The following is a 17,632-nucleotide window of genomic DNA, read 5'->3' as shown; positions in this document are numbered from 1 at the left end:
ATATCGATATATTTTTGTCAAATTTTAATGATATCTTCAAACATATATTTTATTAAAAAATAAAAACATCATCGCTTTCTCAAAATCACATAAAGCCATATTATAACATCGACAGAGATAAAGAATAAAATGAAATATTAAAATCATGATGTATCTCGCTGCATTGCGCGAGTACGCTTCTAGTATTATAAAACATTTAACAAATACTCTTAAAAACCATTTTTATGCATAAAGTACTGTTTATTGATGCATATTACTTAAAATTCAAGATTACAAGTAAATTGTGCGTAAGTACAACTTTTCAAACCTTCATGTTTGAATTCGTGTAACTAACTACAGATAAATATAATCAAATAGAGAATAAACATCTCATCTTAAATATAAAAAATCTAAAATATAATTAGGATAATTATTGAGTTCTAATAAAATACTTGATTATTATTTTTATATAAAATTATAAATTATTAAACCAAAACTTAATAACTTCGTTATCAAACCTAAATTAAATTATAATACAAAAAAAATGAAAATAAAATACACCAAAAGAACAAGAATTTTTAAATAATTAGTTTGGTACTAATATCAATTTATATATATATATATATATATATATATATTTAAAATTTTTATGATATCTTTATATTCATATTTTATTCATAAATAAAAGCATTATCGATTTCTCAAACCGTATTATAACATCGAATGAGATAAAAAAGAACATTAAAATCGAGATGATTGTATTTTAAATATTTGCATGTTTTTGTTATATGCTATTAACTGATGGAAGTGCCGAGTGGGTGTTTGCATGTGAAAAACACAACTTCTAATTCTATATTATTATTATTTGATTTTGATTTTGACTTTCTCATTCTACTTCTTAACTTTCATATCTCCCTCTTCTTGCTTGTTTTAACAATCATTTGCTAATGATTGGTTTGGAGCATGCTTTATTTGGTGGAAATCATTATATATTGTTATGCATGCTACTTTATGTTATGTATATGGTTGTAAGAAATTGTTTGTGGTTACGTATTGGATTTACATAACTTAGTTCGGTATGGGACGGACGAATGTCGGAGATATTTCGATTAATTTAAGTTAACACATCCGATGTGCGTGGGAATGGTGTTGGTTGTTTATCGTCGTGATGCTTGGCAATATGAGGGTGTTACAAGAGTTTTATCCATGTTTCCAATTAGGGCCGTCCTTGAGCCCGTTACATATGGGATTTAGAAACAGGTCCCCCAAAATGTTGGGGCCCAATTTTCACAGGTCCGCTTATTGTAAATTTGTAATGTACGCTACTTAGTCTAACACGGCCGAGTAATTTCTTCATTAAGTAGAAGATTCAAACAATCCCAAGAATATGAAAGTGTGTTTGGGTTTTTGTTTACATCTGATAAGTTGCGTTCTTTGGATGATACATGTTTAAAGTCTTAGTGTACTAATTTTGAAAATGCACTAAAGAAACAAGACCAATCTGATATAGATGGGAATGACTTATATATTGAACTGAAAATACTTCAAGATCTTTTACCCACATAAAAGATGGGACCTCTTGATATTTTAAAATATCTGAAACATGTTGAATGCTTCCCTAATGCTATTATTGCTTATAGAGTTTTGTTGATGTAACTTAACTGTTGCATCTGCAGAAAGAAGTTTTTCAAAGTTGAAGCTGTTGAAGTCTTATATGCGCTCCACAATGACACAAAAAAGACTTAACGGACTTGCAATGATAGCACTTGAAAATTACTTTTTGGAGAAAGTTGATTATGAAGAGCTTATTGAAGATTTTGTTTCCAAAAATGTGAAAAGAATTGATTTTATTCAAGTGAAGTTTACATGTTAGACGTTACTTTGTCTTTTGGCTGCTTTTATTTGTAACACTTTCAATATAATATGAACTTTTGTATTTAAATTTTATTTGTTTTTTCGGCCAATCTACTTATATTTTTTATAATAGTGTAACAAGGCGTCCAAAAAGATTGGGAGAACCCTGTTTCCAATATTTGAATATTAATCGAATGATATATGAAAAACACAGATCTTCATCTATCTTTCATCTTATAACTTATAAAAAAGGGGACCATCATCGCCTTCACTGCTTCCACCTTACCTTTACCTTCAAATTCACTTAAATTCACACACCTTCATTCATCTTCAAATTCATCCAAGTTCACCAACTTTCACGAACCTTCATTCACCTTCCCATGCATGAATTGTTAAAGAAGTCATGATTATACAAGTGGATGGAGATATGTGAATACAAGTGGATGAATGTAATGAAGGTCTGATGTTCTCACCAAAAAAATTGTTCCTATTGGCTTTTATCGTAACAACGTAGTTTAGTTTCAGTTAAAATTCTCTATAAACAATTAGTATGGATTCAACAACGTTCAAATCATATGAACGGAACCGAGCCGAACCGAACTGAACTAGACCATCATTTCTTTCTTTTCTAGCTAAATCGAGTTTGGATCGATTGATGTTATCAAACTATACCCGTTCCAACCCAACCCAACCAAACCAAACCAAACCTAACCGGTTATTCCATATTCAAACCATTGTCAAAAAATGTCCTTTTTCCCTATAACTCCACAATTACAATCTGCATTGCCCTTCAATAAGAAAAAAAAAACTACTTATTTTGCACAAACACACATCCTAGATTTTCCCAATGATTAGATCGACGATGGCTTAAAGCTCAGATTCTACGTACATTTCGACTCTTAAGGATCATTGGGTCATTGTAAATCATGTACACATGACGTAATGAAAGTTGTAATCCCGTTTTCTAATTACTCGATCACTTAGGATGGAGGTACGGCTCCCCATGTCGGTGGTACCCGAGTAGGTGTAACGGGCGTTGGCATGGTTTTGATGTTGATATCGAGGGGGTAGAGTCGGTATTCGACATCGTGTTCTCTAAAGAGTCGAATCATTTCGTCAATGACTGCACCTTTTCTTATGTACCTCTCCCCCATGTCTTGAAAGTTTATTTTATGTCTCCACCATATTTGCAGCTTAATCTTGTTTAACTCCTCCAAATTCAACGACACCATCGTTATATCGCTCGCATAATAATGATCCTTCTTGCTCTCGATGAAGCTGCATGCAAAAAACCCGAATTAACTTCCATTCAGTACTAATTTAGTAAGAGTCAACGCATTTGAACCTCCGTGGCCACAAGAGGATTTTTATTCGTCCTTGGATTTGAACTTGGAACCTCCCGGTACTTTTGATCTTTGGAGTCAAGCTCAAACCAATCAGGCACCTCCTTTATGGTTAGAAATCCTGACTATTTCGGCCAATTGAGTAGAAAAAAGACTATAAAATGAATTAGAGGGTCCGAAATAGCTATTTTGGACAATTTCCATTGTTCTTAGAAGATCTATTCGTTAGCATCTCCAACCCAACGTTAAAACACACAAGTGTAGAGAAGAAGATGTCGTACTTGATAATTCTTTGTTTAATGATAACCAACTTGTCGGCCGGAGTAGCAATATGGATGAAGAAATCGATTGAATCCCACATGTCTGGACTACGGAAATGGTTGCTGATGGCTCTCGTGGCAAGTGTACTGTTTGGAAAATAAACCTTCTCGTTGTCCCATTTCAGGAATACGGTAGTCAGAATGTTCATCTCTTCTACGATCATCTGATCAAAACCAATTTATGTTACAAATTACAAGAACAAAATTAAACACCATGTTTGTGCCATAATTTCAAAAGACAAACTTCTTTATAAATTATACCTGAACTCCATCGATCTCACAACGATCGCCCACGTCAAAAGGGTGCATGACAAACAAGAAGATGATGGCCTCGAAGATGGTCTTGCAGGTGTTGCCAAAGATGAATGCCACCACCACGATTTGGGAGCTTATAAAAACTAGGAACTTGCTTGTCGCGATGTTCAGTATCAGAAGGCAAACAACCACAATAATGATGCCAACTAACACGTTCACCATTTGGTGCAACTTGTTCACTGCTGTTTTTGTATCGTTAAGTGTCAAGGCGAGTGCTTTTCTTTCTCTAAATGCGTTAACCTGTAAATTTAGATCAATTCAACATAGAATGAACGAATCTGTAAGCTACAATCAATATATTATGGATTGAAGGCTTGAAATTGTGATTAGAAATAGAATAACTCTTACCACCCAAGTCTTCAAAGCTCCCTTGCTAATTTTTTCATCTCCAGGCGTTCCTACCAAAAGAGCCATGGTTTTCACAGCCTGATCTTCTCGCAAGAAGCGCATTAGATCACTGAGGTAGATGAATCTGTAAACAACAAACTTCCCATCCTAGAATCTCAATCATGCGACATAAAATATATGTCTGATTTATAAATGCGTTTTAAAATGGATATAAGAACATACTTGGAGCCAGCCCTGGCCACATTCAAGAAAATCTTGCGAGCAGCACGTTTGGCTTCGATTTCGCTTCTGATTTGTGTCACTGTTTCATCCTCCTCTTGTCTATTCATGTCATGTAATTGCTCGTCCAATGTGCTCAACGTACCCAGCCGGACGATTCTCATCAACCTCTTCATGTTCCATGCGGATACGTTCTTGGGGTTAAGTCTATGCAAGTGATCAATTGTTATCCCTTGCTCTTTTTCGTCAATCTTGCGGGGCTGATCAGAACCCTTGATGCTAACTGGAGGTGGTTGTAGTCGTCCGCTGCCGAACATTCTCCCACTCTTAGATGGGAGCACAGTCTCCCCAAGTTCTGGAGGCACGTTGGCACCTGCATTCTGAAGTCTCTGTACTTCTGCCAGTGTCTTCTCTTCTTCGATCTGATTGTTTCGGATCTCAACCAAGGGAGGGCCCGAGAGGGTCTCGATCACATATTGGTTGAACAAAGCTTCTTGAATCCGATCGAAGAACTTTTTGACATGAAACGAAGATGCAAGTACTTTAACCATGAGGGTTTTGACAAGCCACAAGGATGTAGCCACTAGCATACACACCATCAACTTGTTTACAACCCTGAGGAACCTGTTATGGCCTTCAACTTTCTCATCGAACATGTAATGCCATGCAATCAAAACCAAACCTAACCAGAAACAATTCTGAACTGGCTTCCTGATTCCGTATACGAAATATAGAACCCGTTTGCGCAGAAGGAAATTTCTCTCGATAAAGAAAACAACAAATCTTATACCCCAACCAGAAACCAATCGGCCGCATATCAAAACAAGCACCAAAACCTCCCATTCCCAAATGTGAAGTCCCCTTAGTACTTTTTGCTTCCATTGGTCGATAGTAAGCGTGCAAATCAAGGCAGTCAGGATCAAAATAAGGCTGATCCATTGGACGATTGTAATTGCATCCAGTTTGGCCTTTTTAAAATCGTCTGGATTATCTTCCTCATACAGGGAATCATCCTCTTCTTCGTTTTCGCCTCTTGTCAATATCCCTGAGGCGCGTGTTATTAACCCTGATCTATATTGCCCTGACCTACCTCCTGGTCCTGATAATTGAACCTGAACCTCAACTTCTGGTGGATCTATCAATCTGGATTGTTGAGTCTTGGTTCTCATTATAGTAGCTCTCCTTTGGAACGAGGTGCATTTTAAAACCTCGCCTGCGCCTTTCTCGTCGGCGCGGTTATTCGAATTGCTCAAATTGCCCGATTTCCGTCTGTGATGTTGTTGTTCTTGTAATAGAATATCGTCAAATTGTTCTTCATCTGATGATGATCGAAGTTGCGTCGCTTGATCTCCTCGTTCGTCATCCGGCTCAATATCAAGTACCTTAGACGATTGATCAGGCTGTTGAAACGAAACTCTCAATTCTCTCGAATTCGGAGCCCTACAATTTGGATTGACGCTTTCATTATTGAGCGTACCTTTGATCGGACTCTCTGCATTCTGATTTACAACATTGCTACAATTGCTTCCATCGCGAAGCTCATCCATCTCCAAATCCATATCCAACGTCATTTCGCCTCCCGCATCCTTCTGCTTGTTCAAAAACTCGCTGATGAGCCTTGACGGCGGATCCTCCATGTCACCGCTGCCTCGCTGTGTGTCTTTGAAGAACTCGGAACTCGATCCCCGCTTAAACGTTCCTTCGTCAACCCTATCTCCGCCGTCGATCTTAACGATGACTTCGTGGTCGTGATCAGAAAGGATGGGAAGGTGTTCGTGGTGAGAGTTATCGACGGCGCCGGCGGAAATCTTCCGTGAGTTGTTGTTTGAGCGAGGAGATCCGAATGATCTCTTCAAAGATGCAGGAAAATCCATTACATTTGCAGAAGAATGCTTCACGTCATGCAGCGAATCAAACGATTAGAATCCATTTTTCAGTGTTAACAAAATGATTTCACAAACAATTAAAATTCAAAAATAATAATTCAAAACTCCCTAAAAGTTATTTTTTGGAAGCACTACCAAACTTCAAATAATTACAAGTAAAGGAATATTTTATTTAAAGGAGTGAATTGTATGTTTTTTTAAAATAAAAATTATATATATATATACTATATTAAAAAACTTTTAAAAACTTTTTTTTTATGTATAAAGTACTGTTTATTGATGCATATTACTTAAAATTCAAGATTACAAGTAAATTGTGCATAAGCACAACTTATTAAAGCTCTATATTTGAATTCGTGTAACTAACTGCATATAAACATAATCAAATAGAAAATAAACATCTCATTTTAAATATAAAAAATCTAAAATATAATTAGGATAATCATTAAGTTTTAACAAAAATATGTAATTATTATCTTTATAAAATGTTATATTATTAAACCAAAAATAAATTATTTCATTATTAAACTTAAATTAAATTATAATAAAATAAAAAATTACATAAAAAATGAGAACTTTTAAATAGTTGATTTGATATTAACATTGATATATATATTTTTTCAAATTTTCATGATATCATCAAATTTATATTTTATTAAAAAATAAAATCATTATTGTTTTCTTAAAAACACATAAAATCGTATTATAACATCAACAGAAACAAAGAATAAAATAGAACATTAAAATCGAAATGTATCTCGTTGCATTGCGGGAGAACCCATCTAGTGTATATATATATATATATATATATGTATATATATATATATATAATATTAAAATACATAAAATAAGGTATTATTTATGTATTGATTTATTTAAATTAAAAAATTAATTACATTAAATATGATTAATTTTATTGTAATGGTGAAAAATACATGATTTTAATGTGATTAAAATTTTAGTTTAAATAAATCAAATCATAAACCATATCTTATTTTATTTAGGGCAAATAAAATAATATATGATTTTATGATTTGATTCGTTTAAATTTAAAAAAATAATTATATTGAAGACGATTTAATTTTATTGTTCTTTTTCTACCATTGCAACAAACAACTTATTGTCGATATTTTAACACCAAAATCATTTAAAACCACTAAGAAATGAACTTCAATTTCATCATTCTAAAATTAGAGTTTCGGTTTTTATATCGTTTTTCATTTAAAAACTTAAAATCAATTATTTGGATTTTAACTAAATGAAATATTCATACATAGTCTCATCTTTCTAACATAAAATTGAAGAAATTCCTACATAAATTTCAACCAGGTCTCATATCGAAATACACAAAATTACTAAAATAATAAAAATTAAATCATAATTAAATGATTACTGTTTTAATTTAAACAAATCAAATATAAAAATATTAGCATAATTTAACTGTGATTATTTGGAAAAAAAACTCTTTAAAACATGTATATTTTTTATGACCAAATTTAATTATTACTATAAATTTTAAAATGTAATTTGTTTTATTATAAATTTTATAACGCTTGCAATTTATGATGACATATCTATCATTATGTGACATATTCATACTCATAACAACAAATTTAAGGTGTCGTTTACCAATCGTTTATTGGGTAAGTGCCTACCACCAAGACTCACTAGTCTCGCTTACCTTATGGGCTAGCATTTTCTGCCATCAAAATGGATTGATGGCAAATGTTAATAACCGATAAGCGCTTATCGAGTAAGAGTCGTCACTCTTACTTAGTTGGTAAGACACTCAATCATTGCCTTCCCTCCTACAAGGTAAGATTTTCGGTTATTATTATGTTTACCCAGTAAGCTAGTTGAACTAGTAAGTGCTTACCAAGGCAAGTGTTTAGTAAATTAGGGAAAGTTTAAGAAAATGTAGCGAGTTTTTTTAATTTTGATTGATTAAGTTTATAAATTATTTTTAATAAAAAACCATTAGACTTTTTCATTTTAAATGACTAAATTCCTGAATATTGTTTTTTTAAATGAATAAATTATCGAACTTTAGAAGTTGGTTATCCATGTCATTTTAACAAAACAACAACTTGTAACAGACTATAAATGTTTTATAGTTAAAGAAACCTAAATTAGTTTTATTGTTCTCAAATGGTATGTCATTCAAACCCCTCGCACTTAATGACATCGTTACATGTCATTTTTTAGTTAAATAACGTAGATAACCAATTTTTAAAAATTCGATGATTTATATTTATTCAAAAAATAATATTCAAAGTCTTAATCATTCAAAACAAAAAAATTTAATAGATTTTATTAAAAAAATAATTTAAGAAATTAATAAATCAACATGAGAAATTTCGTTGGATTTTAAAAACTTTTCATTAAAAAATATTACTTTTTTCCTTTATTTTTCTTTAAATAAATAGTTAAATGTTTAAATACTTTAAATAGAGCCATTTTAATTATTTTTACGACGGTAAAATATAAAAGCTTTCACGTCTTACAAATTAAGATAACAAAAATGTCTTAAAATGATAAATTAATATATAAAATTCATTAAAACAGAATCGTTCTTCTAACATCGTTCATAACAAAATCTCCAATCAGTTCGTTATAATCAAGTTTATTCAATAAGTCGTTAAATTAAAAGATTAACATATAAAATTTTATACGACCGTTGGTTACCTCAAGTTTTCAAGAAACCGCAGCTCGATTCTAGAGCCGGATTCTCCCTCAACTCTGAATATCAAAACACAACCAAATGTTATAATTAGAATATCATGTCATGTGGGATGCAACATGCAGTGTTGAATTTACGAAAATGTCTACTTTTTATTTATTTATTGTTTTTAATAACAGTGGTTTAACGGTTACTTTTTCACGAAGTTTATACCTCTATTTTAGTTAGTTAAATTAAATGTTTATATTTTTATTTTAGTTTGTCTTAAAATAAGTGTCTGCTTTTAAAAAAAAATTCACTTTCTCATTTCATCTTTAACTATAAGGCGGAAGAAGTTTCTGTTTGTATTATTAAGGGTAGAAATGTCAATTAGTTATTTAAAAAGTGCAGTAGTTATGCATTAGAAGTGTGTGTTATTTTTATAATGGACATTTATTTTGGAATGAAAGTAGTAATTGCTGCTACTTAAATGATGTAACAGATTATTTTTAAATTTTTATCTTAAAAAACACACTCTTCAATATATGCTTTTTAACCAAGGTACCAAATCAAAAAGCCCAAAAACCCAACTAAATGAAACTTTATTCGGTAATCTTAGGGATGGCCAAAAACCGGTCCCGGGCCGGTTCCAATCGGTCCTCACCTTTCTCATAACCGGCCATAACCGGTCCCGGCGTAACCGGTCCCAGTCTCGGTCCCGGTCCCAACCGAAAATGATAGGACCGGTCAAGGTATTTCATAATCGGTTATGGGCCGTCGGTCCCGGTCCCAACCGGTCGTTGCATTAAAAAAATAAGATTTTTTTTTTATTTTTTTAATGATATATATTTTTAATACATTATAAAATTTACAATTGGGTCACTYAAATACACTTTAAAAATGTGTTTTAATATAATTAAAATTACGTTTTCTTATAAAAATACATTATAAAATTATTTAAAAATACATTTATTTATAAAATTATTTGAATTTTCGGGCCGGGCCGGGCCGGGCCAGTCCATAGTCGGTCCCATAACCGGTCTCGGTCCCACGAAACTACCAAAAACCTCAACCGGTCCCGGTTTTCGGTCCCGGTCCCGGGTCGGTCCTTTGTCGGTCCCGGTCCTCTGGCGGTCCCGGGCCAGGCCGGGCCGGGCCGATTTGGTCATCTCTATTCGGTATGGTTATCGGATAATTATGAAAAAGTTAAAATACCAAATAAACCAAAAACCAATTTAAGAGACTGAATAACTGTTGGAATACGAGGGTTATAAATTCCGCAAAAAACAATCGTATTCCTTCAAGAATTCATATGAAACGGTGTAGAATGGGTGTTTCAAAATTTTATCAGAACGAGAAACAACCCTCTGATGTCGTATTTGAATCTAAGCCAACAAACCTAGTTCGTTGCCTCCACGATAACCACGTAAATTCACTGAATCCAATTGATGTCCTACGCCAAGAGTGAAGATCTGCTTTCTTTCTGAATGCTAGATATGGTTTCCCGCTATTTGGAGGAAAGAAAGACTAGTTTGTGGAATATAGAGATAAGAATTGATCCGGATAGATAATTCTTGCTACCGGCACTTAGGCAACCTACCATTGTCTTACAGTGTTCTCTATTTTTATAAGTGAAATGATGGTGCTTATAATAAACAAACATTATAAGCATCACAGCCAGAATGAGTGGTACATGCTTTAAGAAAGTTTCATATCTTCTAAAGGCATGCTTGTCCTTTTTCACATATATAATATATGACAGTCACTACTTGTCATTCATACTCCACGCTTGTCAAACAAACTAGCTATAATAATTAAATATTTTAATTATTTATTTTTTTTATTCAGATATACATCTTGTGTGTGTAATTCATTGGGATTTTATCACGTTGACAATTATTCCAAATCTTGTTTATAATTATAAAGGAAGAGCGACATCTAGCAATACATCTTTGTTACCCAAATGATGAAGTTTGGTGATTCAGCTAATTAACAAAGTGTGTGATCATATCAGTGTACACATTTATGTCCCTTTTTGTTCTCGATATCCAGATTGAACACGAAGCATGGATGTGTCATCATCATTATGTTCGATCTTTAGTTTCTCAATTCCATAATAAATTGATAAGACATATACGAATATCTCTACTGAATATTTGAGCATGCATACACTTCCTCAATACTATTCAATCAAGGGGTACAAAGATATCATTTTTTGTCATCCAAGAGGAACAAAATCATATCTTGATCCATGCTAGTACCACTGAGTAATATATAATATACCCAACAACCATTCTACCAGCCAATTACGGAATGATTAGAATCAGTTATCAAAGTATACCACTCACACAAAATAAACTCCATGATCTTAAGTCAAAAGACTATATGTACAACGACCACATGAGAAATGTCTATGACACTTACATAACATCCAATGAAACATTCTCATAGCGAGTCACATCTGATACGCAAGATCCCATCTTGTACCTATATATGGATTCTATATCTTCATATAAATCCCTGCAGATACTAGTCATACCATATTGATTCAACCTAAACCCAAATTAATACTTGACTAGGGATATCTTAGAATACACTATTTCTAAAGTTATTATTACATTTAGATATAAAACAGAATAATACATAAACATAATAATTAGACAAATATCTTCCATTTAATAAAATACGACACAATATCCAGACATAATTATCAGATAATTGACTTATATAAAATATATACAAACAATAAAAAGAAAAGGAGTGATCAATAGATATATGATTAAATTTTCATATTTTCTAAATTACATACATAAACAAAAGAATTTACTAATTGCAAACTTTAAAATTGTGTTTTTTTTTCCTTAATTATGTAATTATAAAAACATCACATTCATATATAATTCTTTTTTAAAATTTTCATGTGACGGTAATAAAATTACGCATAATCTTTTTTAAAAGACAACTATTAATTAAAACCAAACAGAAAAAACAACCAAGTTCATCAAAAATAGAATAACGAATAAAAGTACACCCACTTTCTAAAAGACACAGAACAGGAGGGAACAGTAAAACCCACATCATGCAAAAAACCACACACACGGGGTTACCAACACATTGAAAAACCAAGCAAAAAGAACCCGAAACGACCAAAAAGAAACAACTGACCCAGAGAAGTCGGATTACATCATCACAAAGGCCAAAACCTACCAAAAGCTTTGACACGATGAGAAAGCCAACGAAACGAGACAAGTTGGATCTCAAGCAACAAATCACCACCCACACACAAGTTACCGAACACGAGTTTATTCGGAGAACTCCAAATCGAAAAGAAAGAAATCCAAATAACGGGTTTGAAGATAAAAATTATGCATATTTCAAGAAGCTCTTTTATTTGTTTACATAATTATTGATTAATAGCAGTTGCATAAGACTTGGGATCATGTGAGACCCAGGGTTTTTCGTGAGACCCGTAAGACCAACTATCAACCCTTGGATTAGATCTACAATCGTCAGATCTGAACATTCACTAAGCCACGAGACTTCTCAATAATCACAAAATTGCCACCGTGCAATTTAAGACCATTAGATCATTAGCTTATAAAGTTGATCAATGAATGTAAATTGGTCTTACGGGTCTCACGAAAAACCTTTGGTCTCACGTGAACCCAACCCAGCTGCATAATCCTTAAATATTATAATAAAAAGTAAAATTTAGTTGAAGTCTTAATGCATTCAGATTATAAAATCTTTTGGTATTTTGTTTAAATCCTTCACCAAAATATTTTAGGATAATTTGATGACACCGGAATCAAAACAAGATAAAGTGTTATCAGTATCTGAATTTTACTTAAGGATATGATAACAATTATGAAATCAGTTTAACATAATATTATAAAGAGTTTAATTGATCTAACCTGGAGCACTTGAGTTATATGCAACGAAGTTCATTGAAGCGCAAACAGTCATCGTTCCGTGTAGATTGAAGTCTTCTAAAGCTCTATACGGTTTACTTCAAAATGGGTTGAACTAAATACATGTTCGGGTAGGCAATAGGGACTTGATCTCCTTTATTTATAGTCCATGGAAACTAGAGACCCATCCCATAAGGACTCTTAGGGGCCGTTTACTAAACGCTTACCCAGTAAATGCTTACTAGGCAATTTTTCTCACCGGATGAACATTGCAAAGGCTAAAAATCTTACCTGGTAAGAGCGACAATAAGAATGAAGAGTTTTACCCGGTAAGTGAGAATGACGACTTTTAATCGGATAAACGCTTACCGGGTAAATTGTTGCATAGGATATCGTTTTGATGTACTGCAATCTTATCCGATAAAAATAAATTATAATGTTGATTCCTACTAATAACCACTTACTGAGTAAGCATTTGGGTAAACAGCCCCTTAGTTTATCTATAAATTTGATTTTCAAATAATAGAAGATATACACTTATCTTAATGTTAACCACAAAATTAACTTAACGAATTATCCTACTCATATTAGGAGATATATATATATATATAGGGGCTGGTTCAAATACTAACAAAAACTATTGTGCAAACTATGTTAACCCAATCTTGATCGTTCATTTTCTCATCAAACGGTCCAAATTAAATAAGACTATAAAAATAATCATTTAATTAATATATTAATTGAGATGCCTATGAACAACGGTTYAKAKGGTACTTTTGTAAAAACATCGCATGAACACGGTGAACATTTATATGAACACGATGAACATTTATATGAACACGGTGAATGTTCATGGACATTACATGGATATGAACACCATGAACACCGTGAACATCGGAATTACCTCATGATCAATTAGAGGGATCTTAAAAGACTTGTAACTCCCAAATAATTATTAGGGAGTTACATAAAGGTCAAATTACAAAATGACCCTTGTATTCAATTTATAAGTTACATTTAAACATAAAGTAAAGAAAGAATGTAATTGGTTGATGTTGGTTAGTAGAGTTTACACAAAAAAATTGGTTAGTATTTGAACCACCCTCTATATATATATATATATATATATATATATATATATATATATATATCCAAATATGTAAATAGATAATAATTGATATAAAATTCTCTTAATAAATATAAATGCTTAATCAATTGTTCTTTAATATTTGTTATAGATAATAATAAAGTCCAATTTATTTCAGTGCTAATTAACGGTCACATAAATATGATGCCCGTGTTTATAATCATTTGTACAACAAGAGATAACAAAAATCTTTTTGTATTTTTCTAGTAAGTTGATACAATTAAAATAGCTGAATTAACTTGGATCGGGTTTGTTCTGGACATTTTGTAAGCCTTAAGCGAAACGTAAAAAAGGGTCATTGACAACTACGAAAAAAAAATCTTTAATATATTGTTTCTATCATCAGAAATAACATAACTAATAATTTATACAAAATCATTTTTCGGGTATTTATAGACACAAAATCAATCAATAATTATTTCTAAATTAATATTATCTACCATATCATTTTTACATAACATCGTTAATCCGTTCAACTGTCAAAAACATCATATGATATACCTTTACTTATTGAGATCACAGTGTTTACTATTTGAAATAACATTATATGTAAATCGATATAAATCAGTTGAGTTTCCATCTTAGCGCAGGTTAATATTTTTATTCACTCTTCTTAAATTTTTAAGGTTAAAACAAACTTTTTCGGAACCATCAATCTTAGAATCAGTTATCCATTTCGGTTATAGATTGAGAATCTTAATTATTCTTGTTTTAGAAGTTTGGAGACTACTCAAGTATCATACACTCAATATTAGGTAATATGAAGTCAATAGTGTATGAAAAAACAATAGTAGTTTTGAAATATTAAATATAAAAATGCAATTAACTAATACATGTTTTGACTCTTAATATAATACGAAATTCTTTTTGGGTCCTATTAAATACTTAAAAAACTGTGTCTTTTTATTTAGTTATTTTTTACTACTATTATATATGCTAATTAAATTTGTACCTCTATTTCTTATAAGATGAACCTATTGTGTTATGCATTTGGGAACTTGTGGACCAAAGGGCCTTTGGCCTTGCGGTCTCGTAGCCCTTGGCCTTCTAGGAGATCAGGGGTTCAAATCTCACAATAGGTGAGGAGGGTATGTGAGTTTATTTGTTGCATTTGCCGTATATAAATATGATATATTTCAAAAAAAAAAAAACTTGTGGGGTTTATGAGTTATGTGTCTTTGTCTATACATGTTTATATCCAATAGATAAAGGAAGATTATCATAAGCTAAACAAACAAATAAATACATACATATCTTAAAAATTCTTATATTGTCCCCCCCCCCCCCCCCCCCACCCAAAATAAAAACCCAAATTCTAAAAGAGTCGTATTTTCATACATATGTTTTGTCAAAAATTGTGAATTTTGTCTTTATGGTATTAAAATTATGATTTTTATAATAATTTTTTATTTTTATCCTTGAGGTTAAACACTACTTTTAAGTGCGAGGGACTAAAATAAAAATGAATTGTAAATTATAGGTACCCAAAAAAAAGTTTAAATCATAAGGACGGAAACAATAATGAATTATAAACCATGAAAATGAAAATCGCAAATTTTAAAATTATAGGAATGAAAATAGAAATTTCCAACAAAACTACATGGACTATAAATGTAATGCACTCTTTCTAAAATGACGTTTGATTCAAATAGATGAGATTATCAAATGGAATTCATTTCAAAATAATATAGAAAATGGTCAGCGTGTATGTTTAATTATCATGAAATGAAACTTTAATTCCATCTGTCATATTTTATGTTTAATAGTTAGTTCGGTTGGACCGTTGTCCGGAAAATAAACTTTAGTTACATAACCTCAAACCGCTACTATGAGTGTTGCACATGTTTTCTCTATAGTTATGAATTCTTTATGCATTATATCCTCGAACAACTAGCTAAATTAAATTAGTTCAAAATTCTCTTCTTTCAATCAATAGAATGCTAAGTTTTCATTTGTTTTGCAGAAATGGAATAGATTTAAAGGGATTTGGATTTTAAATAATTTTAATCTCATGTTTGGTTTGTTAAATTATCCGGATTTGAAATCCTACAACATAGAATTTTGAAATTTATAAGGGATGCTCGGGATTTCATAGGATTATATGAAATAAGGTTTTAAAAAATGTTAAGTATATTTTTATAATAATCGATTAACAAAATGTAATTTAACTATTTTTATAATTTTTTGTATAAATGATGAATTCCGATTTTATTCCAAATCCTACAAACCAAACACATCAATGATTTCAAATTCATTCCAATCCAAACCCCTGAAAAACAATCCTGCAAACCAAATGGACCTTAACGTTTTGTTTGGTTTATAGGAAAGGAATAGATTTGGATTTCAAATTCGTTTCAGTCACATGTTCGATTTATAGAATTGTTCAGGCTTGAAATCCCAGGACTTATAGGATGGTTGGGATTTTGTGGGATTTCTATATAATAATGTCTTAAAATATGTGTAACACACTTGTTTTCTAATAATTCATTAATAAAAAGGTAATTTAATTACTTTTGTAACTATCTATAATTTTTTAAAATTATTTATAAAAAATGAAATTTCATTTTATTCCAAATCCAACAAACTAAACACACTAAATCCTTCCACGAAATCCAAATCCTTACAAAAAAATCATCAAACCAAACGCCTGGTAAGTTGTTTTTATCAAATAGAATCCTAGGCTATAGACAAATAGAGGACGGTCTATGTTATTAGTGATGGGGCAAATTCTTCTAGTTCTGAAGGAGTCATGAGTCACATATTAACTTAAAAGCCGTTTATCAAACACTTATTAGGGTAAGTGCTTACTAAGTCAAATTACCTTATCGGATGAATATATGACAAGTACCAAGAATCTTACCCGGTAAGAGCAAAGTCAAGAACTTGATTCTTGCCCGGTAAGTAAGGGCGATGAGTCTTACCGTGGTTAACACTTACCAGGTAAATTGTTGTATACGGTAACGTTTTAGTGGACAAAAATCTTAACCGGTAGTAAATGATAATGTTGAATTTTATCGTTTGGTAAACGATCCCCTAGTCTTTTTTCTGTTTTTCATAGTCCTAGTCTTGAGGAAATAGTTGCTAGTTTTTAGCTATTTCTTGTAACATCTTTCTGTTTAGTCATCGGCTTATATACCGCTGCTTTGATTTATTAAACGATACGGCTTCCAGAGCTTCTTTGTGTGTTCTTGTTTAAACTCAGCAGCTCAACAAATTGGTATCAGAGCAACCACTGAGGTTTGATCAATACTGAAGCAGCAACTTACGAGCTAAGAGTGTATAGAGAGATGTGAGAAGAGAAATTGAAGTCGCCTCAGTTTGATGGACATCGGGATCATTGTAATGAAATCATGGAGAACCACCTTAGAGCCAAGGGGTTATGGAGCTTTGTAGAAAATGGCTTTGAGGAACCTCCACCAATGGCATTACTAACAGAGGCACAAAGAAGTCAATTAGAGGATGCAAGAACAAAGATCGTAAGGTCAAACACTACCTATTTCAGTCCATCCATAGGGTAACGTACGGATTCTTAATCGAAGAACATCAAAGCTCATCTGGGAGTCGCTGAAAAGGAAGTTTGCTGGCAATACACGTGTGAAGAAATCTCCATTGCAGAAACTAAGGAGAGATTTTAAAGTTCTGGAGATGAAG

General features: G+C 32.0%; 1 protein-coding gene across 1 annotated transcript; it reads right to left on the bottom strand.

Annotated features, from left to right (window-relative positions):
• Positions 1–2,813: 2,813 nt before the first annotated feature.
• Positions 2,814–6,252, bottom strand: LOC112502719 (mechanosensitive ion channel protein 4-like). Its single transcript, XM_025106711.1, has 5 exons — positions 4,382–6,252; positions 4,160–4,283; positions 3,758–4,051; positions 3,458–3,660; positions 2,814–3,111 (listed from the first exon to the last, which is right to left on the bottom strand). The coding sequence occupies exons 1-5, from the start codon at positions 6,250–6,252 to the stop codon at positions 2,814–2,816; spliced, it is 2,790 nt and encodes a 929-aa protein (XP_024962479.1).
• Positions 6,253–17,632: the final 11,380 nt, after the last annotated feature.

The sequence above is a fragment of the Cynara cardunculus genome, unplaced genomic scaffold, assembly GCF_001531365.2.
Source record: "Cynara cardunculus var. scolymus isolate 2C unplaced genomic scaffold, CcrdV1 Un_Scaffold_1805, whole genome shotgun sequence".
Classification (NCBI taxonomy): domain Eukaryota; kingdom Viridiplantae; phylum Streptophyta; class Magnoliopsida; order Asterales; family Asteraceae; genus Cynara; species Cynara cardunculus.
Note: the sequence above shows the minus strand (reverse complement) of the source record. Positions and strands in the feature narration are given on the sequence as shown.